Source organism: Gorilla gorilla, chromosome 2, assembly GCF_029281585.2.
Source record: "Gorilla gorilla gorilla isolate KB3781 chromosome 2, NHGRI_mGorGor1-v2.1_pri, whole genome shotgun sequence".
Classification (NCBI taxonomy): domain Eukaryota; kingdom Metazoa; phylum Chordata; class Mammalia; order Primates; family Hominidae; genus Gorilla; species Gorilla gorilla.
In genome coordinates, this window is record NC_086017.1 from 62,803,980 (window position 1) to 62,829,639 (window position 25,660).

At 39.2% G+C, this 25,660-nt stretch overlaps 1 protein-coding gene across 6 annotated transcripts in view; it reads right to left on the bottom strand.

The window, feature by feature from the left end:
• Window positions 1–25,660, bottom strand: part of SFMBT1 (Scm like with four mbt domains 1) — a 147,456-nt gene that overhangs the window by 19,661 nt on the left and 102,135 nt on the right. For all 6 annotated transcript variants that reach the window (XM_055382663.2, XM_063703851.1, XM_031009406.3 and 3 more), the window contains 7 exons: window positions 20,590–20,830; window positions 12,036–12,124; window positions 9,276–9,522; window positions 8,156–8,250; window positions 7,561–7,662; window positions 5,262–5,412; window positions 2,793–2,875 (listed from right to left, as the gene is read on the bottom strand). In XM_055382663.2, the coding sequence (XP_055238638.1) occupies window positions 2,793–2,875; window positions 5,262–5,412; window positions 7,561–7,662; window positions 8,156–8,250; window positions 9,276–9,522; window positions 12,036–12,124; window positions 20,590–20,830 (1,008 nt within the window). The remainder of the gene's footprint in view (window positions 1–2,792; window positions 2,876–5,261; window positions 5,413–7,560; window positions 7,663–8,155; window positions 8,251–9,275; window positions 9,523–12,035; window positions 12,125–20,589; window positions 20,831–25,660) is intronic.

The following is a 25,660-nucleotide window of genomic DNA, read 5'->3' on the forward strand; positions in this document are numbered from 1 at the left end:
GATAAGAAAAACTATTGTATCCTTAGAGCAAGAATAGTATGATATTAAAAACAAAGAAGTACCTGTAATCCCAGCACTTTGGGAGGCTGAGGCGGGTGGATCGCCTGAGGTCAGGAATTCAACAGAAGCCTGGCCAACATAGTGAAACCCCGTCCCTACTAAAAATACAAAAAATTAGCTGGGTGTGGTGGCGGGCCCTATAATCCCAGCTGCTAAGGAGGCTGGAGAATCTCTTGAACCCGGGAGGTGGAGGTTGCAGTGAGCCGGGATCGTGCCATTGCACTCCAGCCTGGGCAACAAAAGCAAAGCTCCATCAAAAAAAAAAAAAAAAAAGAAAGAAAGAAAGAACGAACGAACAAACTATTCAGAGTTCCAGAAAATAAAAAACATGATGTCAAAAATTAAAAACTCAAAAGGAAGGCCGAAAGACAAAGTTTAGGAAATCTTCCAGAAAATAAAGCAAAACGACTAAGAAACATAAAACAGGATAAAAAGATTTAAAAAGCAGAGGTTTGATCCAGAGGGCCACAACCAAATAAAAGAACTTCCAAAAAGAGAAAAGAGACAAAACGGAAGGAAGGAAATCAAAGAAGTGATTTTAAAAAAATTTCCCAACACAGAAAGGCATGAAGGTCCAGAAAGAAAGTGCCCACTGAGAACCCAGCACAGCGGATGAAAACCTCGCATCAAGGTTCATCACTGTGAAAAGTGGTTCTATACCTTCCAGAAAGGGTCGGGGGAAAAGCAGGTCATCTACAAAAGAACAAAAATAAAAATAGCTTTATAGCTTTTAACTTCTTGACAGTAACACTAGAAGTTAGAAAACAACTGAGCAATGTTTTCCGAATTCTCAAGCAAAATAACTTCCACATTGAGCCAAACTATGAAGCAAGTCAGTAGAGTGAGGACATTTTCAAATATACAGTGTCAAAAAAAATTTACTTCCCTTGTACCCTGTTACAGGAAGGTACTGAGAGATGGGGATCCATCAAAACAAGGAAGCAAACCAAGAAAGAGGAGGCCATGAGATCTCTACAAAACAAGGGACCCCAAATCATACAAAAGGGGAGTGGGCAATTCCCTGGGTGACAAGGGCATTTCCATGATTAAAACTACATGGCAAGGCCGGCACAGTGGCTCACACTTGTAATCCCAGCACTACGGGAGGCCGAGGCGGGAAGATCACCTGAGGTCAGGAGTTTGAGACCAGCCTGGCCAACATGGTGAAACCCAGTCTCTACTAAAAATACAAAAATTAGCCAGGCATGGTGGCGGGCCCTATAATTCCAGCTACTCAGGAGGGTGAGGCAGGACAATCTATTGAACCCGGGAGGTGGAGGTTGCAGTGACCTGAGATCGCACCACTACACTCCAGCCTGGGCGACAAGAGCAAGATTCTGTCTAAGAAAAACAAAAAACAAACAACAACAACAACAAAAAAACCCACAAAAACTACATGGCAAACCTTTAAAGAGCAACCCATCCAGACAGAGAGTGGAGGTTGCTAAGAGGGATGTCTCTTTAACAAAAGTGTTAGGAATGACAGATTTCTTGATGTGACTGCTTTTGATAATGAGAGACTACTGGGAGGTGTGGACAGCAGCAGCAATAGATAAAATTAAGTAAATTAAAAACAATGCAATTATTATTGAGGATAAAAATTTTTAAAAAGAAACAATCATAAAATACTGCAGTGCCAGGTGCAGTGGCTCATACCTGTAATCCCAGCACTTTGGGAGGCTGAGGTGGGCAGATCACTTGAGGTCAGGAGTTCGAGACCAGCCTGGCCAACATGGTGAAACCTTGTCTCTACTATAAAAACAAAAATTAGGCGAGTGTGCTGGTGGGCGCCTGTAATCCCAGCTACTTGGGAGGCCGAGGCAGGAGAATCTCTTGAACCCGGGAGGCGGAGGCTATAGTGAGCTGAGATCGTGCCACTGCACTCCAGCCTGGGTGACAGAGCAAGACTCTGTCTCAAAACAAAACAAAACAAAACAAAACTGCAGTGCTCAGCTGTAATATCTGAATGCATATCATAATGTAAAAACTCATTTTGTATTTAACCAAAAATTGTAATATAACTCTAAAGGAAGAAGAACGTGGTAAGACAGAGAGGAAAGGTAATAAAAAATAATTAAATGCTCATTTATCATAATTTAGAACCAACAGACTCAGCACCATAAGACAGGGTGAATTTAATTTGTTTTAATAAAGTCAAAGTTTTAAAATTAGAACCAAGTGACATGTCTAAAATAAATGACTCAAAAGATAGAAGGTTTTTATTTTGAAAATGAAGAAATACAAATAACTAGAATTATAGTGAGAAGAACAGGAAGTAGTTATTTCTGGGAAGGGAGACTGTGAAACGGGGTAGGGCAGGGACTGCTATTTTACCTTCTAAGCCTTTTACTGCTACACGGCTCTTTAAACCACATGCATGTATTATTTGGATAGAAGAATTTAAATAAGCTTAACAATTTTTCTCCACTTAATATTTCAACAGTTTTTCCTATTATTGAATCATGAAAAATAATCATAAAATTTCAAATTCACATGATTTCAGCTAAGAAAAAATAAAACCAATAAACTTATAAAACTAACTTAATTAGCAAACTAACTGATTCACTTCTGCAGTAAATGTATTTTCCTTTAGACCATGTGATTACAATCACCACTGTGCTCATCTGGATTGAGTGAGATGATTATCTTCAGAGCAATAACATGAAAAGCAAGGGAAGCACAGCAGTCCCCGCAGCCCTGCATAGTGGCCATGAGGCCGTGGGGGTCCTCACCGGAGGGAAGCACCTCTGGGGAGCAGCTTCAGCACCACACTGTTTGAGGTAGTCAGCCCAGTCAAAGTCCTGGCTTGGGTAGCCTAGGTGGGGACAAATGAACAATGAGTCACACTACCACACCGCACACGCCTGCCTGGCTTCACCTCTCACCAAGGGTCCACTCACAACTTCCAGTGATGCTAGTCTGACAACTTTGATCATTTTAGAGGGGCGAAAAGCATTCTATAAATCTAGAGCACTGTTAATTTTATAAAATAGAGCAACTCTGGTCAAACTGTAATAAGACAATCAGACTCTGGATAAATTTGTAAACTTTCAAATTTCAAACTAGGCATTTATTTTGAGCACTATTTTATATGATTAGTTGCTGGCAATTTACCAAAAGAATTTAAGACAGTTATGACTGGATTTGATTTGTATATATAAATCCACTCTTATTGTCAATTCTAAAGGGACTCGGGCTCTCAAGGAAAAGAGACAGCAAATAGTATTAGTTAATCTGCAAAGACGAAGACTTTTTTTCTTTGTTAAAGCTGTTTCCTGAAATGTGTCTCAGATATCACTGATACAAATCCTCTTGTCATTTTCAGATTCATATATTACAGAATATCAATGCTTTTATAATCTAAATCATGTATTTATTTCAGAAAAATCAAGCTTAGCACCCCACTTAAGTCTACTGAGGTTCTTGATGGAAGCATCTCCAAGCTGCTGCTGACTCAGCACCATCTACATGCAAAGAGCTGAGCGAGGCCCAGCTGCCTACTGTGTCTGAGTTGCTCTCAGCCTCCAGAGAGCTTAATGTCTCACAGGCAAAAAAATAGGCTACTCAAGTCTATGCCCTCTGACAGCCCAACAGTCCCTGCCTACCTAAGACTGGCACCATGTTCTCCCTTTGCCCCCACCTCAATGCCTGACAGTACATTTTCTGCCATTTTCAGTTATGTAATCTATTACCTTCCTTCTATTTACAAAGACACAGTTGATTTGTCTATAACAACACTGAAAGCTTCAGTATTTTTTTTTTTTTTTTTTTGAGACGGAGTCTTGCTTTGTCGCCCAGGCTGGAGTGCAGTGGCACGATCTCGGCTCACTGCAAGCTCCACCTCCCGGGTTCACGCCATTCTCCTGCCTCAGCCTCCCGAGTAGCTGGGACTACAGGCGCCCACTACCACGCCCGGCTAATTTTTTGTATTTTTCGTAGAGACGGGGTTTCACCGTGTTAGCCAGGATGGTCTCGATCTCCTGACCTCGTGATCCGCCCGCCTCGGCCTCCCAAAGTGCTGGGATTACAGGCGTGAGCCACCGCGCCCGGCCAGCTTCAGTATTTTTAACAACTGTTCCTTCTTTTTCACAGAGGTGGCAAGCAGAATAAAGAACTTGGGATATCTAGAGCGTGCCTGCAAATCAAGAACTTCCTTCTATGGCTGTTCTACACCACACCCTCCAACCAGGCATTCATCTGCTGTGTTCACTGATGGAGGAGACTCTAGGAAGTTCTGTTAATATTTCCCCCTATTTGCCCCTTGAAGGGACTGAGTTGCACTCATTGAGCTTGTCACTCTCCCCAGGGATAAGCTCAATGCCTGGCTTACAGCAAACTTCACATGAATGTTTGCTGAATGAATAAAAGCTGAATGGAAGACAAAGGTTCTGAGTTTATGACTCTTGTTAACAAGAAAGAGTACTTCCAGCCCAGTGTTCCAGCAGTCACCATTTAGAAAAGTGATGTTATGCTTTACTGAAAACCTACTAATAACATATATAGACTGCCAATCAAATAATCTGATTTGCTAATATTAAAAAATCAGATAAACATCTGACATATTCTAGATTCTCTAAGTTTAAAAATATTAAAAATTTCAGTCAAGCTCAACTAACCCATTAATTAAGGGCCTTGATTAAAGGATCAAAGACTATATTTTGCAAAGTTGCAAATATCAGGAAAATGAGCTTTTATTTTCCTACCTACTCCCTGAGTTCTACTCTTCACCATAAACTTCTCTCTAGAAAGTCCCCTCCATGACAAGGCTCAGACACCTAAAGATAATCAGTAATCTACCTTCTAACTCCGGCTCTACGGCCTCTTCTCACAAGCCAGCCCCCAGTGCTCGCTGTGCATCCAAGTTCACCCCTCTGCCACCCCTAACAGACATAAAAGGGACTAAGGAGCCAGCACAGAACCCAGGTTGGAACCTGGTTTTCCAGGGGGTTATGAGGACATAGATATCAAAGTCAGAGGATAGAACGCACTCTCTTTAACAGTTTTTTAGCTCAGTTTGTAACTTTCAAATATGTAAATACATGGAATCTAGACCTTTCCTTATACTTTTCTCAGACCCCAAAAACGTTAGGAACAGGCTAGGGCAGGAGGAGAGGGACAAAAGATTTCAGCAATGCCATCTGACATGTCTCATTTCAAGGAGAAGCTCTCAAGTGACAATTCAGAAGACAGCGAATGTGCACCTGGAGGGGGGCTGATGTGTAGGCCATTCTTCAGACTCCACTGCACAGGGAAGATGCCAGGACTGTCGGCGTGGCACACAAAGGATCGCCGTGCGTGGTTCTCAGGACGCAAGTCATCCATTTCCACCAGAAAGTACTTCTCATCAAAAACCTATATATGCAATTAATAGATGAAATAGACAAATGCACACATATATATGTGCTTTCTCCTTGGCACAGACAAACATATTACAAAAGTTCATAGTCATGTGGGTATTAATACTACTAAACACTAAATGTTAGCTCTGTGTTATGTAATACATATAATTACTGTTTTAATTAAATGCTTTTCATGTATCAATTCAGTTTTAATCTTAACAATTGAATGAGGTAAGTACATATATATATACACATATATACATATATACACATATATACATATATACACATATATATACATATATACACATATATATACATATATACACATATATACACACATATACACACATATATACACATATACACATATATACACATATATACACATATACACATATATACACATATATACACATATATACACATATATATACATATATACACATATATATACATATATACATATATACACATATATATACATATATATACACACACATATATATATATACACATATATATATAGTTTGTTTGTTTTTTTTTGGAGACAGGGTCTTGCTCTGTTACCCAGGCTGGAGTGCAGTGGCATGAATTTGGCTCACCGAAGCACTGCAGTCTTGACTTCCTGGGCTCAGTTGATCCTCCCACTTCAGTCCCTTGAGTAGCTGGGACAACAGGCATGCACCACCACGCCCAGCTAATTTTTTTTAATTTTTGTAGAGACTTGGTCTTGCTATATTGCCTAGGCTTGTCTCAAACTCCTGGGCTCAAGCAATCCTCCTGCCTCAGCCTCCCAAAGTGCTGGGATTACATGCATGAGCCACCACACCTGGCCCAAGTACCTTTATCAACTCCATTTCACAGATAAGGAGAATGAGTTCAAACAGAGGTTAAATAACTTGCCCTGGGTTACAAAACGAAGAAGAAGCAAAACCTGGATCCAAAGCCATGTAGTTTGGCTCCAAACAAAATTTATTCTAAGCTTAGTGAGAAACTTAGTTTAAGCTTATGCTACTATGTATTAGTTTTTCAAATTCTAGCCCAGTTTCAAATGCCAAAGAAGGAACTTTATTTATTTATTTATTTAGAGATGGAGTTTCGCTCTTGTTGCCCAGGCTGGAGTGCAATGGCACAATCTTGGCTCACCGCAACCTCCGCCTCGCGGGTTCAAGCGATTCTCTCACCTCAGCCTCCCGAGCAGCTGGGATTACAGGCATGCACCACCATGTCCGGCTAATTTTGTATTTTTAGTAGAGACGGGGTTTCTCCATGTTGGTCTGGCTGGTCTTGAACTCCTGACCTCAGGTGATCTGCCTGCCCCGGCGTCCCAAAGTGCTGGGATGACAGGCGTGAGCCACCGCGCCCGGCCAAAGAGATAACTTTATGAACTTCCTCTGGCTTCCCACTAGCCTTCCCTTCAGACTCTAGGTAGGGCCTTCTGGCCCCACCTGCAGGCTCAGAATCCCTCCTTGCTTTGAGAATAATCTTCTTCCAAGACAGGGAAAACTTAAATCTCAATAGGTCAGAGGATTAGCACCCAAGCAACTATTCCTCTAGTCACATTCAACTTTGGCTTCTGTTTTCAGTAAATGTCCTTCTGCTCTAGTTGGAAACTGAAATTCTCTCGCCAATGCCTCAGTTGTAGTGACTGAGCAGGGCCTTGATAACCTTACTTCTTAGTTTTGTCAGTATTCCAAAAGATTAAATCTGAATCTGGAATACATAGCTGGAGCCAGTCCACTGCCAGAACTTTTAACACTAACTGCCTGATCCCCATTCATCTCCTCATTCCAATGAGCTCTGCATCTGGTTAGACGTTGATGAGACTGCCTGCCTCCAACTTTACAGATACCCTGGCCTCCTAAAGGAGTTAAATCTCCTTTACTTATATGCAGCTAGGCCTGCCCCAAAGAATGCGTCCCCTACTAGTCCAGTGCCCAGGCCCAAGGCTGCTTTGGCTAGGGCTACCAAGCTCTGAAGGAGGAATGGGCCACAGCAAACTGGACAAATACAAAACGTGCACAGAAGTAATTCTAGCTGCACGGCCTAGAAGGAAAAATGGGTTGGATCAATAGAGCTTAAAGATCAAAACACTACCCATTTCCTAAACCAGTCACCTTGACAGGGATTCTTACCAAGAGAGTTATCCCCATTTTACCTTAACAACTGTAGCAGGAGAGATCCCAAAAGGAGACCAGGGGTCTACAGCTTCCAATTTCATGTTTACAGAGAATGTATGAATGCCAATAACTTGTTTGTCCTGAAATGCAGACACCAAAAGGGGATGAAAACATAGTATCTGTATCAATCTTACACTCATATGTAGCTGTGATTAACAGAAATGTCCAGCTCTGGTAAATCCTATAGTTTTCTTCTTTTTTTTAAATGTGCAAAACTAGCCAATATAATTTTCTACTCTGGAAAAAACAAAAACACAGAAAGTGCTTCTACTCTCTACATTCAAAGACAAGGAATATCTGGAGGAAAAAACAAATTTATTTTATCAGTTAAGACTATGTAGTTAAGGGTAGAAAAGAAAAGGTTCAAACTACTTTAGGAGAACTTGGGGAGAAAATCTAGACAACTGTTAGAAGAAAACAAGGATGATCATCAGTCCAGCCTTAACACACCCTCCTCCTTCAGAGACCATGGCATTCTTACCGACTGCAGGGGCTACTTTACACTCTCACCTCCTGCGTTGCTTTACTCTACTGTAAGGGGACCAATACCGATCTATCACGTTTTGTTTTTACCTTAAATAAGTAAGATGGTAATGGCTCTTCCTCTTCCTCTTTCACTTTGGCCAAAATCTCTTGCCACTCAGCTTCATTTTTTAGATGTCTGATAGCTTTAATAAAACATGACAACATGCTTTAGATGATGAGAAACTTATACTTTTTACCTGTCCTGAAAGCATTCACATAAACAAAAACAAGTCACTTTCCACTGGAACTAGAAAAGGGTTCAAGCCCACTTATATCCCTCTACACTCAAAGAACTTGCACCTTAACTTCAGTACTTTGCTCTATGCAGAGCCTGGACAGCTTGGCTTTATGAAAATACCTACAGTAAGATCATAATGATTGTTGTAATCCATAAAATTGTAATACAACATCCAAATTGGGGCACATAATAATAAATGCAAATTGATTTAAACAGTAACTCTAGAAATACCAATATTATTGGTATTTCTTTTAATCAACAATTTTCTGTGACCCAATTTTCTATATACCTAGCTAAATGCTCCCTAGATAATTTTTTATTTTATCTTGGTCAAGGGTCAGTATGGGTTGGCACAGTAGTCTATGAGGTGTATCAATATGTGTGGTAAATTATAAAAGCAATAAAAAGAAAAGAAAAGTAGGCACTTGGCCAGGTACGGTGTCTCACGCCTGTAATCCCAGCATTACGGGAGGCTGAGGTGGGCGGATCACTTGAGGTCAAGAGCTTGAGACCAGACTGGCCAACATGGTGAAACCCCATCTCTACTAAAAATACAAAAATTAGCTGGGTGTGGTGGCATGTGCCTGTAATTCTAGCTACTGGGGAGGCTGAGGCACAAGAATCGCTTGAACCCGGGAGGCGGAGGTTGCAGTGAGCCGAGATCATGACACTGCACTCCAGCCTGGGTAACAGAGCAAGACTCTGTCTCAAAAAACAAAACAAAACAAAACAAAAACCAAAAGCAGAACAACAACAACAAAAAAGAAAAATAGGCACTTAATTTAACAACTCCATATAAACTGTTTTGTAATAGCTCTATTATGAGAACAAAGGTTTTCATAATATGCAGAATATATTTTTTCAGCCTAATAGATATTAATAACATAGCATGTTAATGTCACAGAAGAAAAATGTCCTATTACTCTTCACCTGAAGGGGGCTGAAGCTCATATCCCTGTTGAGCAGCCCAACCAACGTGATGAAGAAATGGATCCAAGTAATACAACCAATGTTCATAACTGTCAGAACTTTCAAGTCCTTCATAACGTAGCTTCAGCCTTCCTCCAATGTTTTCTACTACAGTAACAATCCAAGTGCTTAAAGAGTCCTGGAAAGCTTGACATTCTAGTCTGGATCCTGGAGCAATGAGATCTAAAGGATTCCTCCCATTACGGAGCTGTAGGATTAAAAAGTAAAACAACCCAGTAAGAGAAATTAACATAATATTTTTGAAAAGCCAACTTATAAATGATCTCAAACCAGCCTTTGTATTTTTTACCCATTCAAAAGCCAGTGACACCAAATTGTCTATCTTCATACAAGCCTCTTACGGTATTATTTCTAGGAGATATGAAAATGTTTATCTTAAAGAAAATCTACCTATAATGCAGTAAAATTACTCTAACACATCTCTATCTCCAGGACTATGTTATGTAGTTTCATTTAGTAAGAATTTTTAAAATATCGTCATTCCTCATCTATTATAAAACAAATATGGTCCAGGCATGGTGGCTCACACCTGTAATCCCAGTACTTTGGGAAGCTGAGGTGGGCAGATCACTTGAGGTCAGGAATTCGAGACCAGCCTGGCCAACACGGTGAAACCCCGTCTTTACTAAAAATACAAAAATTAGCCGGGCATGGTGGTAGGCACCTGTAGTCCCAGGTACTTGGGAGGCTGAGGCAGAAGAATCACTTGAACCCAGGAGGCAGAGGTTATGGTGAGCCAAGATCATGCCACTGCACTCTAGCCTAGGCAACAGAGCAAGATTCTGTCTTTATAAAAAAATTAAAAATTTAAAAAAAGCAAATATCAAAATACCATCATCATCATTAAAGAAAAAAAATCAAACAAAAGTCAAAGTCAAAGTCACCTGTAATTCCACCTCAAAGAAAGAACCACAAAAAACACTTTGGCATACACTCTTTTTCTCCATACAAGTCAATATCCACCTCTGCCAGTCTGTCTGTTCCTATTTTTTGAAAAACGGAAACACTGTATACTGTTTCTTAATTTGTTCTTCACTTAGTACATCATAGGTATCTTTCTATAATAGCACATATAACTCTTCCTCATGTTTTACGGTATTTTATGATATTTTACATTGTAAATGGGCAATAATTTATCCAGTTACCTACAGATAGTATTTCAGTTGTTTCTGGTTTTTTATTGATGTCACAACAATGTTCAAATGAACAGGGTAAAAGCTTTTGATTACAGTGATGGAAAGGAAAAGTTTAACTCTCACTATCTAGAAGTATATTAAAAACTACAATAAAGAAAAGAAATTCATTATCAAGTTATCACTTAACCATTTCTAATACACAACGTTACATTTTTTTCCTAGTAAAAACTGCTCTGTGACACTTACATATCCAGATATGCAAAGGGACATATGAAAAAGTGGAGGAAAAGATTTAGAGCTAAAAGTCAGCATGGCAGAGTCATGGTCAAAAAAGAGTAGAATAGTTTATCAATTCATCCATTCATTAAAATGTTACTGAGTTTTTAGTATGTATAAGGCCCTGGCTAAGCATAAATAAATGAGTCAGAGTATAAAAAATAAAAACCAGTTTGAAATAGAGTATTCACCAATCAAAATTTAAAAGGGAATGTGAATGGATGATAGAAGTAAATGTAACCATAAAACTCTTAGAAAATACGGAGTAAATCTTCTTGACCTTGGGTTAAGCAAAGCCTTCTTAGATATGATACCAAAAGCACAAGCAACAACAACAAAAAAGATAATCTGGATTACATCAAAATAAAAAATGTTTATGCTGCAAACAATAAAAAGACAAACCATAGAATGGGAAAACATATTTTCAATATTTTGAAATGCATGTATATTTTGAATGCATAATAATACATTCAACTCAATAATAAAAAGACAACCCAATTTAAAAATGGGCAAAGAAATGTCTCCAAAAAGGATACAGAAATGGCCCATAAGCACAAAAAAAAACATACTCAACATCAACAGTCATTACAGAAATGTAAATCAAAATGAGATGCCACTTCATACCCACTTAGTCAGCTATAATAAAAAAGATAACAAGTGTTGGCAAGGATGTAGAGGGATGGGAACCTTCATATATTGCATTTCACATATGCCACAAATAATTTTACCAGTATGACAGAAAGTGACAAGATATAACTTAGAAATGTCATAACCAATAAATCCATTTCACAAAATCAAGAGATCTATATTCACTAACAAGCTTAAAGGCCACACGAATTTAAAAGGACTGCTGAAAAGCAGGTGGAAGGCAGAAGTCCAATAGATCCAATGTGTTCCAAGCAAAAAAAAAAAAAAAAAAAAAAAGGGTGGGTTGGGGGGACTCCAAGTCACCTGGTGTGGGAGTTACAAATGTCCACCCTGAAGCAGAATCGACCCCTGCTCAGTTTCAGAGTGAAAGCCCTCAGAAGGTCCTATTTTCCAACTGTATAAAAGAATCTGGGAAATTAGATTTTTTATGTGTTAGCAACTAATTCAGAAAATATTTAGGCACTAAGCAAGCCACCAGTTTGCAACCTCTGAGGGTAAGTTTAAACTTCCCAATACCTATGCCTATGTCTCTAATAATAACGTTTATTTGCCTCAGAGTGGTAAATAAGCAACCGATTTTAAGATTCTTTGAAAGATCAGATGGGTTTTCCACGCTGATGTGGCATGTAGTAATACTCACGCCCTCTAGCAGCGGAACAGGAGGACTACATGCTCCTATCAGGGTCTGCCGCAGAAACTCATCCCAGTCAGATACTTTATCTCTGATGCCTAGATGAGGGAATAAATGACTGATTACTCAAAATGCCAGCCAACAGAATGCAGAGAAACCGAACCAGTGGAGATGGTTTAGAGGTATTTCACATTTTAAGATCTAAGAGTCCAACATACTGCTTGAGAGCTTGAAAAGATAAAACAAAATAAAACCAAAAACGCTTCTCTAGATGGAGCTACTTTCTGGTTAGTTTATTAAGAGTTGTATACAAAACAAAGAGAATAGTCCCAACTACCTATTCCTATAATTTTACCCAGAAGGTACCTTACTTTATTTTTTATGATGGAAACTTTCAAACATACAAAAAGAAAAATGATCTAACGAATCCTAAGTGCCCTGGCGTCAACAACTGTCACCTCATGGCCAATCTGTTTCATCTAAACCAGGATTTACAAGCTACAACTCGAGGGCTTAATCCAGCCTGCTGTCTGTTTTTGTTAATAAAGTTTTACTGGAACATGGCCATACCCATTTGTTTACATATTGTCTGTGGCTGCTTTCACAGTACAAAGGTAGGGTTTTAGCAGCTTTGACAGAGATTGTATGACTAGTAAAGCCTAAAATATTTACTATCTTGCCCTTTACAGATAATTTGCCAATGCCTGGCTTATACCCTCACACTCCACCCATGCCCAAGCAAGGATCAGTTAGAAGACAATTCCAGATAGCATATAATTTCATCCATATATATATTTTAGTACATATTTCTAAAAGAAAATATTTTCTTACAAAACCACAATAACAACATCATACCTTTAAAAAATTAACAATAATTCCTTAATATCAAATATCCAGTCTATGTTCAAACTTCCCCAATTGTCTCATAAACAGTTTTGTCAATTTGTTTGATTACATCAGGACCCAAGTGAGATGCACGCATTGCAAATGTCTCCTTGATTTCTTTTCATCAGTAGGTTTCTTCTCCTTCCTCCCCTCCCTTGCCCCTACTCTCTCTTTTTTTACTCCACATTTATTGAGACCCGGCCTTTGCTCTCTACGGAGTTTTTTAGAGTCTGATTTCATTGGTTACGTCCCTGTGGTGACCAGTTGTTCTACTGTTCCCTGTATTTACCATAAATCAGTATTTAGAGCTAGAAGCTTGATCAAATTCAGGTTAGACTTTGCGGGGTGGTGAGGGTGAAAGAATACTTCACAAGTGGAATAAGTTATACCCTTCCCTCAAGAGCATGAAGAGGCACATATGGTCTGGCTGTCTCCCCCTTTGTGACATTAGCAGCTTTTAACGGTTACTACATAGATGCACTGATTCATTAGGGGCTCAATGGTGATATTCTAATTGTATTATTCCTTCTTCATTTATTAACCAAAGAACTTCCATAAAGAAAAATTTCTCTACATCAACTATTTGATTACGCTGAGGTAGAGTTCATAGAAAGAAGGCTTTCTTTGAACATATACTTGATTGTCTTTACTCTTTCTCTATATTTACCACCCTTTAAAATAAACAGTTGATTGGCAGGCATCTTCCAAGAGCGGCTAATGAGGGTTTTGTTTCAAAATTTCACTGTGAAGTCATACATTAAAACAAATACATTTCAAGCCGTTATAGCTGTTGTCCTTACTGACACTCTATCTTCAACCAGAGGCAGTCTCTTCAGGTTGGCTCCTGAGACCTTTTGGCATGACACTAGTAAAGAGCCACTGATAACTTTTTTGCTTTTTGGTATGACAAGATGTTCCAGGATCATCTAGGAAATTGCCTGACCTAGTGCAGGACTCAGCTACTTCTGCAAGAAGCCCCAGTTTATTTCCATGGAAATGGTATTTAGAGACCTGGGCATGCTCATTGTCACTGGGTTAGTGTTTCTGGGCCTTTTCAGTGTCTAGAGTTAATGCATTTCTTCTTCTTCTTATATCACAATACTTCCAATACAAATTCAGAAAGATAGTGCTTTCATTTAACTCATCCATCTAAGCTCTATTTCCTTTCTATAATGCCAAAAATCCTAGTTCTCAATTACACATTTCATTCTTTTTTTTTTTTTTTTTTTTTTGAGACAGAGTCTTGCTCTGTCCCAGGTTCACGCCATTCTCCTGCCTCAGTCTCCCGAGTAGCTGGGACTACAGGCGCCCGCCACCATGCTTGGCTAATTGTTTGTATTTTTAGCAGAGACGGGGTTTCACTATGTTAGCCAGGATGGTCTCGATCTCCTGACCTTGTGATCCACCTGCCTCAGCCGCCCAAAGTGCTGGGATTACAGGCGTGAGCCACCACGCCTGGCCACACATTTCATTCTTTATTTGCTTTTGCCTACCATATACAAACAACTATTTCAAAGTAACAACATCAAGTCTACCACCAACAATAGGATTACTAAAAATAGGTTAAGATTTTTTCTTTGCATTTTTTTTTGTTATTGTCATCCTTAGAATATATATCCCTAACTGGGGACATACTTTCATATTTTACTGTATTTTTAAGTCACTGAAATAGTTCCTCTTTGTGTGGTTATCCCACAAGCTCCATATACAGTTAGGTTTCCTTGATTTTGCTTTTGATTTTTAGGAATTGCTTTCTAAACATTTAATTTTGCTTTCTAGTTGCATAAAATATTTACAAGGTTCAAAAGTCAAATCTACAAAATAAAATAAGGTACATTCATAAAATTTAGCTTCTATTCCTATCTCCTTCATTCTATTCCCTTCTTTCCCCATAGGTAACTTTTTTCTAAATGATTCATTCTTTTTTTTTTTTTTTTTTGAGACGGAGTCTTGCTCTGTTGCCCAGGCTGGAGTGCAGTGGCACGATCTCGGCTCACTGCAACCTCCGCCTCCCGGGTCCAAGTGGTTCTTCTACCTCAGCCTCCTGAGTAGCTGGGATTACTGGCACACACCACTACGGTCGGCTAATTTTTGTATTTTTCGTAGAGATGGGGTTTCACCATGTTGGCCAGGATGGTCTTGATCTCCTAACCTCGTGATCCACCCGCCTCGGCCTCCCAAAGTGCTGGGATTATAGGAGTGAGCCACCGCGCCTGGCCAACGATTTACTCTTTTATTTTGAAAAAAATAAGTTCACATATACACATTTGTATCATCATATCCTTGAGCTCTCCTCCTCCTCAAGTCTGTACACATTTTTCTTTTTTTCATACAATAACATATCCTGAGCCCACTCCTTGGTTGTATGTAGACCCTCCTCCTTTTTATTGCTGTCTATAGCTGCTTTTCTTACAAAGTATCCTTTGTCAGCTATCAAGACTGACAGCTGGTTTCTTTTCTACTGGCAGTTGTCTGTACATCTTTGTCCTTTTATTTTTACTTTTTCGTAGTCTCTCTGCTTAGGTATGTCTCCTATACAGAGGACAAGAGTGGATTTTACTTTATGAGGCAATCTGAATTTATTTGTTTACTTCTAATAAAAGAGTATGCCCAGTAACACTTATTAATATTATTAATATGCATGGCCTAAATTTCATATTGATAAATGTTATATACTTCGTGTATATGTAGTTTTTTTACTATGTGATCTATCCTGTTTACACATATAGCTTCTCTTTCTAAGTCTCTTCCGTCATATAGAAAGGTTCTTATTTTTGTTCTACGGATTACCTTTATATAACACTTTTAGTCCTCTCTATTTTTGGACTACTTTCTATTTTGTTGTTGTTGTTTCTATAAACAATACTGAAGTTAGCTATAAGCCCTTTGTTTTCTCTCCTTCAGCATCTCATTTCAGATAATATCCTTTTACTCCCAGTTAACACTTAAATAGTTATATTACATGGCAATAAAGCTGTTTTTTTTTTTAAGACAATGAGTGGGCTTATACAACTATTCATGTTTTCCCCATTCTTGTCCCATATTTTTTATAGTAATAATGTAACTACATTTTCAGAGCATACAGCTATTATATACCACAGTGTCTCCCTTACAACCATCATTTAGTTTAAGTTCTATAGCTATACATATATTTAATGTTTCACTACCATTTCTCATGCTAATGTTACCTCATTAATTTGCTCAGCTGAAGCTCATTCCCTAGTGGACTCCTTAGGAAGGGCTCATGGGAACAATATTACTTAGTTCTTACCTGTTCATAACAGTTTGCATATAGCCTTCAGATCTGAAGTTCAGTTTGGCTAGATATAAAATCCCTGTCTCATATTTTCTCTTTCATTAAATTTCTTAAATACGTTACATTCCATTGTCTTTTGGCATAAACCATTGTTAATAACTCTGATGAAAATCTTGTTTTCTTTCCTCTATAAGAAACTTGGTCTTTCTCCTAAATAGCCGTGGTATTATTTTTTGCTTTAAAGTTCAATACTTTCATTAGAACAATTTTGATGTAGCTGCCCTCATTTGATTTTCCTACATACATAGTAATCCCTTTCAGTATGTATTACAAGGCCTCTTTTATTTCTGTAAGGTTTACCTGAATTATGGTCCAGCATGGTAGCCGGACTACACCTGTAATCCCAGCACTTTAGGAAGCTCAGGCGGGCAGATCACTTGAGGTCAGGAATTTGAGACCAGCCTGGCCAACATGGTGAAACCCCCTCTCAACTAAAAATATAAAAATTAGCTGGGCATGGTGGCATGTACCTGTAGTCCCAGCTACTCAGGAGGCTGAGGCAGGAGAACTGCTTGAACCTGGGAGGCAGAGGTTGTAGTGGGCCGAGATCGTGCCACTGTACTCCAGCCTGGGTGACAAAGAGTGACACTCTGTCTCAAAAAATAAATAAATAAATGTTTACCTAAATCATAGTTTATAGTATTTTATTGTTTCATTGCTTCAGTTTTCTTCTTCAAGGACTTCTACTGCAGGTATGTTAAATCATTTTTACCTAGCTGTATAAGGTGTTTCTCAAGTCCTTTTTATTTCTTGGTTTGGTTTTTATTTTAAAATTTCTTTCCTTTTTTTCATCTGTTTTTCTTCAGATAGCATCCATGGTGCTGACGCATTCCTGTGCTCATTTTAACTAAGTCTTCATTTTCAATATTCTTTTATTTCCAGTTCTTGCCTAAGTTTTACTTTTTCCCTTTTCAAATCTTCCCTTTTTTAATCCTTTCATTTCTGAATGTTTATAAATTTTATTTATAATTTTTTTCACTGTTTCTATTATTGTTACTACTTTTTTGTTACCTTATTTTGAAATGTTTTTATCTGACACAATGTTCACCTCTTCTGTGGTTGTTTCTACTCTTTTTTCACTGTAATAATCTTGTATGAGATTCAACTGAAATCCTTTTCTGTTGTTCACATTTAAATGAGACGCATTTTCCTACATACTTTAGGATGAGACGGTAGGCCAAGTGGCTTCGTGTCTCTAGAGCTCTCTCTTCTATCGTTACTCACAAAGTAAAAAACTTTCACAAAGGAGAAGCCCACAGACATCCCAGGACCCTAACACTCAGATCTTCGTTTCCAAATACCATTCTTCACTAAAAGAAAAGACGTCTTGGGGAAATGGCTGATTTCAGGGCTGAGACAGGAAAATGCTTCCTGAGCCAAAAAATAAGAAACTGCTTAAAGAAAAATAAGGACACATTAAAAGGATACAGTAGCCCGCTTGAAGGGGTAACCACTCACCAAATCTAGGACAGTTTCAGGATCAAAAGAAATATAAAGTAAAGGATTATAACCCATTAAATAAGATCAGAATCATGAGTCTACACTGATAAACATACCTACATATACACATACATACATAAATGGAGGAAAGGGGGAAGCTCTTTCTATAGTATAGTAGAAAGCCAATTAAGAAATGTAGAAGAAATTTTTTAAAACACCATTTGGTAATTATTGAAAAAATAATTGTTTCAGATAAAATTTATAAATGGATACTAAGAATAGTGGGTTAAAGTGTGAAGAGTAATGGGATATTTTCATAATCTCCAAGTATCTTCCAACAAGACACTAACTAAAAAGCAAAAAATAATACCTTTATGATGAAAAAACTTGGCATATATGAACTTAATCAAGTGATGGAAGTTAATTTTACCTGTAATAAGACAAATCAATAGCATGTATCTTCTGATATCATGCACTGGAAGGGCACAGCTTTTGCATTTTTCCTACCAAAAGTGAACAACCTGAATGTAAGGAAGCATCAGACAAACCCAAATTGTGGGAAATCTGACAGAATGACTGGCCTGTACTCTTCAAAAATGTCAAGTTCAAAAAAGAAAAACAATGGTTAAGAAAATGAGAGAGACATGACAACTAAATGCAATGTGATTCTAGACAGGAATCTTGGACCAGGAAAAGAAATACAGCATAATGAACATTATTGGGACCAGGATAGAATGAACATTGGGAAAACTGGCCTGTAACTTTCAAAATATCAAAGTCATGAAAGACGAAAAACCCTGAGGAACTGTTCCAGATTATAGGAAACTTATGAGACATGACAACTGAATGTAACACATGATCTGGGATTTTTCTTTAATTAAAAAAAAGTTATTGGCCAGGTGCGGTGGCTCACGCCTGTAATCCCAGCACTTTGGGAGGCAGAAGCAGGCAGAACACCTGAGGTCAGGGGTTCAAGACCAGCCTGGCCAGCATGGCAAAACCCCGTCTCTACTAAAATGCAAAAAATTAGCTGGGTGTGGTGGCGGGTACCTGTAATCCCAGCTACTTGGGAGGCTGAGGGAGGAGAAGTGCTTGAACCCAGGAGGTGGAGGCTGCAGTGAGCTGAGATTGCGCCATTGCACTCAAGCCTGGGCAACAGAGCGAGATTCTGTTTCAAAAAAAAAAAAAAAAAGTTATTGGGCCAGGTGTGGTGGTTTATGCCTGTAATCCCAACACTTTGGAAGGAGGAACGCTTAAGACCAAGAGTTTGAGACTGGCCTGGGCAACACAGCGAAACTCTATCTCTACAAAAAAGAGTTTAAAAATTAGTTGGGTATGGTGACACACACCTGTAGACCCAGCTACTTGGCAGGGGTGAGGTGGGAGAATCACTTGAACCTGGGAGTTCAAGGACACAGTGAGCTGGGATCACGCCACTGCACTCCAGCCTGGCTGACAGAGTGAGACTCTGTCTCAAAAAAATAAAATAGAACGAAATTATCTTAAATGTTATTGGAATGGTAAAAACTGAATAAGGCCCAGGCGTGATGCATGATGGCTCATGCCTGTGGTACTAGCTATTAGGGAGGCTGAGGCAGGATAATCACTTGAGCCCAGGAGTTGGAGACCAGCCTGGGTGATATAGCAAGACCCTGCCTCAAGAAAATAGAAATGAAAATAAAAAAAAAAATACTAGAAAGTGATATAAATATAAAAATAAGACCATGTTTATTAAACAATATTCCTTTTTAAAAACTGAGTACTATCTGTAAACAGTATTGTATCAAAGTTAATTTCCTCATTTTCATATTTTACTGCAACATGAATACCTTGTTTTTAGAAATACATACAGTATTTTTGAATAAAAGGGCATCATGTCTAAAACTGACTCTCATGTGGTTCATTAAAAGAACATAAGTAAAGCAGTGGAGACAAGATAAAGTAAACATCATATGTCACCATTAACAACATTTGGAAAAACTTGGCAAAAAGTCTCCAATAATTTTCCATATGATTCTCATAACTTTTTGGTAAATCTGAAATTATATCAAAGTAAGAAGTTAAAAGAAAAATACCAAAAGTCAGGTATTTTCTTTCTTTTGAGACAGAATCTCACTCTGTCACCCAGGCTGGAGTGCAGTGGCGCGATCTCGGCTCAATGCAACGTCCGCCTCCTGGGTTCAAGTGATTCTCCTGCCTCATCCTCCTGAGTAGCTGGAATTATAGTTGTGAGCCACCACACCCAGCTAATTGTTTTGTATTTTTGGTAGAGACGGGGTTTTGCCATGTTGGCCAGGCTGGTCTCCAACTCCTGACCTCAGGTGATCCAGCCGCCTCAGCCTCCCAAAGTGCTGCCATTACAGGCATGGGCCATCCCGCCCAGACAACTCACGTATTTTCTTAAATCCGGAGTCCTCTGATCTTTCCCCACCTTTATCTCACCCTTCTCTTCCTTTTGCCTTTATTGTCTCTCTTCTGCTTAATTTGGTTTTTACTCCTTCTGGAATGGTGCTTGATTTAGTTCATTTAAGAGTTCCTAGTTACCAAATTGCTTGAGGGTATGAGGAGAGAGAACAATAAAAACAAAAGAAAATCAACAGCACATCAGTCTGGCCCAACGGGCTTAAAAACAACCAGATCTACAAATCTCAAACTCAGAGAACCTCACAGTCTGAAAGGATGATATGCAGCTAGTGTTCCCTACGAGCATCATAAAAACCTGAGGCTTTATGTAGCAAAGAAAATAATTTTAAAAGACAGGGAAATGTGTATTATTCCTGATAAATATTTTCACTCAAAATGCTAACCTAGAAAAGCTGGGTAAACCTATATGCTCGAGAGACTGAAAACCTCAAGACTGTGGACAATCCAAATTTTCTTACAGCAAAATCACGTCACGTCTTGATAGAAGTATTTCATTACCTTCTGGGGCTTCAAGGGTCTTCTTATTCTGCTCACACCACCCAATGGGGTAGAGATCAGCCTTCCTGATGTCACACCAGAAATCTGCTCTCCGATCCTCCCCATAGCCATCATAGCGGAGAAGGAGCAACTGCTCACAGGTGGTGATAATGGTGGCAACCCAGTAGGTCTCAGGATCTGTTCTCACAGCCACCTCCAGCTTCATCCCAGGAGCAAACCCATTTTGCAAACGTGTGTCCACCTTAACAGGGAAATGTTATTAAGCACCAGACAAGTATCTTAAATGAGTATTTCTTTGACCAATGTTCTTTTTTAAGACTTACAATTCTGAAGCACTAAATGCAGTAACATCTCAAGGAAAGCCTGAGAAATTCCATTTCTAACTTACAGAAGCAATCCAGATAAAACAAACGAATAGCAATGCTGCTCTGTTCCATCTGACAATGAAGGAACTCAATATTTTCACCAAAGCAGTCTATTATGATTACAGAAAATGCTTCCTATTAAGTATATAAATTACTAGTCACCATTTTAATAGCTTTCAACACATTGTTTACAAGAATGATTTCTGCATCAATCAACAGGAAATTTATGACGCTAGAAAAGTGAGAAGACAAAAATAAACCGTAATGATAATAAATTAGTACAATATGTACCATATACAGGGAGCCATATTTCCCAGTTTCCCTAAAAGTCTATGTTTCCACCAATTACTCTTAAATAATAATTAATAACATCCCCCCTTTCCCTCTCAAAAGTGTTCTAATTTAGATGAAACATTATATGGTCACAAAGGTCTGGGTTAGCAAATCTGTAACTATTAATACTTTATGTGTATACTAACATTAAATAAATATACTATGAATAATAAGAGCCAGGTTTCTCACCATGGGAAAAAGAAGTGACAGATAAGCAAAGGGAAGCCTGTGGTGTTGGACTGGAATCAGATGCATCTGAACAGGGACATGATGATGGATTGGTAGGCAGACAGAGACAGACAGGCAGATAGATGGATGGATGGATGGATAAAGAAATGAACGAATAATAGAGATGGAGACAACCATACACATGTATTTCCCAACTCTGTGAATTGAGAAGGACTACAAATAATGACATGTAGTCACAGTATGTACAAATTTTGATTTTCTTTCTTTTCTTTTTTATTTTTTTGAGACAAAGTTTCGCTCTGTTCACCCAGGCTGGAGTGCAATGGCGCAATCTCGGCTTACTGCAACCTCTGCCTCCTGGGTACAAGCGATTTTCCTGCCTCAGCCTCCTGAGTAGCTGGGGTTACAGGCGCCCGCCACCACATCCAGCTAATTTTTTGTATTTTTAGTAGAGATGGGGTTTCACCATGTTGGCCAGGCTGGTCTTGAACTACTGACCTCAGGTGCTCCACCCACCTCAGCCTCCCAAAGTGTTGGGATTACAGGCGTGAGCCACCACGCCCGGCCTCTTTTTTGTTTTTTTAGACAGGGACTGGCTCTGTCACCCACGCTAAAGTGCAGTGGTGCAATCTCGGCTCACTGCAACCTCAAGTCATCCTCCCACATCAGCCTCCTGAGTAGCTGAGACCCCAGATGTGCGCCACCATGCCTGGCTAATTTTTGTATTTTCTGTAGAGACGGGGTTTTGCCATGTTGCCCAGGCTGGTCTCAAACTCCCGACCTCAAGCAATCTGCCCATCTTGGCCTCCCAAAGTGCTGAGATTACAGTCATGAACCACTGTGCCTGGCTCAAATTTTGATTTCCAAATACCACCTTCCAATAAAAAAAAACAAGGACTTCGGGGAAAAAAACTTATTCCGATTCTGGGATAGGAAAAATACAATTAGAGCCTGGAATATCTTGTGATGCCAGAAAGTAAGGAAATGATCAAAAAATTATGGGAGTATGTTGAAGGAACATACAAGACAACTAGAAGGATCTCACTGGCTACATCTGGGACAATTTGAGCAATAAAATAAATAGTGAGAGTAATGCATTATAACTAATAGATTTAAATAAGTATCCATGAGTCCACACTGATATAAATAAGTAGGGGAGAGGGGACAGATCTTCCTTAGAGTAGAAAACCAGTTAATAAATATTGAAAAAAAAAGACGGAAATAGAAAATCACTAGTAGACAAACACCACAGAAATAAACATTGCAAGAGCCGGGCGCGGTGGCTCACATCTGTAATCCCAGCACTTTGGGAGGCTGAGGCAGGTGGATCACGAGGTCAGGAGATCGAGACCATCCTGGCTAACACAGTGAAACTGTCTCTACTAAAAATACAAAAAAAAATTAGCCAAGCGTGGTGGTGGGCGCCTGTAGTCCCAGCTACTCAGGAGGCAGAGGCAGGAGAATGGCATGAACCCGGGAGGCGGAGCTTGCAGTGAGCCGAGATCGCACCACGGCAGGCAACCCAGCCTGGGCAACAGAGCGAGACTCCATCTCAAAAAAAAAAAAAAGAAAAATATAAACATTGCAGGCAAGAATTAGTGATGGACTCTAAAATACTATGATGAGAATAGGATGAGATGAGATAGGATATCTGCAAAATCTCAAAAGGTTCTCCCAGTAAGATTCTTATTAACTTCAAAGGGGAAAACAGCAACATTACAGTGAAAAAATCTGGCAGATGCCACGTAACTAACCAATCAAAGTTTGCAACAGTATCATGTAGCCTTGATTTCATACAAAATAACTGCAATATCATTCCTACAACATTATTACCAAATCTGCACAAATTCAATCCAATCATGAGAAAAAAATCCAAATTGAGGAATATTCCACAAATAATTGACATGCAATATAGGCTCATCAAAAGTGTCAAGTCCATAAAAGACAAAGAAAGAACAAGGAACTGTCATATACCAGAGGAGACTATGAAGACATGACAAATAAATGCAATATGGCAACCACAGCCACTGGAAAATGCAAGTGGAATCCTGGAGACAGCCAGAGAGGGAAAGTCCCACATTCTGTGTAAAAAGTCCTCCCCCGCTAGTCACTACGTGTTCTATCACTATCCTAAACATTATGGTTATATTGACTATGTTTCCACACTATGTTAATGAAATTATGCGGTATGAATATTTTCTGAGTGGAGCTTCTCTTGTCGAACATTACTTACGAGATTTATTCACGCTGTTGCATGTAACAGTAGCTTACTTCTTTTCACTACTGTGTAGTATTCCACTATATGAATATGTCACAATTTATTCATTCCACTTCTACTAGTTACTAGGTATTTGGGCAGTTCACAGTTTTGGGAAGCTACAAATAATGATGCCATAAACATTTTTGCTTGTCCCTTGGTACATACATACATGAATTTCTAAAATAGATAACAACCAAACTGTTTTCCAAAGAAGTTGTACCAATTTAGTTTCCCAATAGCATATGAGAAATCCTTTTGCTCCATTCCTTTTTTTTTTTTTTTTTTTTTTTTTGAGACAGAGTCTTACTCTGTCACCCAGGCTGGACTGCAGTGGAGTGATCTCGGCTCACTGCAAACTCCACCTTTCAGGTTCAAGTGATTCTCATGCCTCAGCCTCCCACGTAGCTGGGACCACAGGCACGTGCCACCACACCTGGTTGATTTTTGTATTTTTTGTAGCAACAAGGTTTCACCATATTGGCCAGCTGGTCTCAAACTCTGGGCCTCAAGCGATCCACCTGCTTCAGCCTCCTAAAGTGCTGGGATTACAGGCGTGAGTCACCACACCTGGCTCCTTTTGCTCCATTCTAACCAACGTTTTTCTATTTTCAGTCTTTTTCACTTTTTTTTTTTTTTTTTGAGACGAAGTCTCACTCTGTCGCCCAGGCTGGAGTGCAGTGGCGCCATCTCTGCTCACTGCAAGCTCCACCTCCCAGGTTCACGCCATTCTCCTGCCTCAGCCTCCCGAGTAGCTGGGACTACAGGCGCCCACCACCAAGCCCGGCCACTTTTCTGTATTTTTAGTAGAGACCGGGTTTCACCGTGTTGGCCAGGACGGTCTCAATCTCCTGACCTCATGATCCGCCCGCCTTGGCCTCCCAAAGTGCTGGGATTACAGGCGTGAGCCACCGCGCCCAGCCCCTTTTTTCCCTTTTAACCATTTTGGAAGGTGTGTCATGTATCTTATTGTAATTTTAATTTGTATGATCTGATTATTAATCAAGTTGACAACCTTTATATTTATTAGTCATTTAGATTTCTTTTGGGAAGTGCTTAAGTTCCTTACCCATTTTTAAATTCAGTCCATATTGTGGGCATCAGTTCTTTGACAGTTGTGTTGCAAACATTTTTCTCATTTTCACTATGATGTCTTTTGATAAACAGAAGTTCTTAAATTTATTGTAGTCTAATTTATCAATATTTTTCCTTTAAAAAGGTAGTGATTTTCTATATATGTATTTTTTTTTTTTCCTCGAGACAGCATCTGCTTCTGTCGCCCAGGCTGGAGTGCAGTGGCACGATCTCAGCTCACTGCAACCTCTGCCTCCCGGGCTCAAGTGATTCTCCTGCCTCAGTCTCCCAAGCAGCTGGGACTACAGGCATGCACCATCATGTCCGGCTAAGTTTTGTATTTTTAGTAGACATGGGGTTTCACCATGTTGTCTAGGCTGCTCTCGAACTCCTGACCTCAAGCAATCCGCCTGCCTCGGCCTCCCAAAGTGCTGGGATTATAGGCGTGAGACACCGCACCCAGCTGCTTTTTCTGTATTTTTAAACCAATCTTTTCCTATCTTTAAAGGTCATAAGGATCATAAACTATATTATTATCTAGGAGCTATCATATTTAGAACTAACATACACCTGGAATTAATGAAGTTAATATGAAGTTAAATATGGGTAAGGGTTTATTTGTTTCAACATGTGTACACAATTAAACCAGCACTTTTCCCGACCACTATAAGTCATCACCTTTGTAATAAATCAAGTGTCCCTACAAAAGTGGATCTGTTTCTGATTTACTTTTCCTTAAAGTAGCACTATACTATCTTAATTAAACTTGATATCTAGTACAGCAAGTCTTCTCATTTTGTCTTATTCTTTAGGTGTGTCTGGCTATCCTTGATCCACGATATATCCATATAAA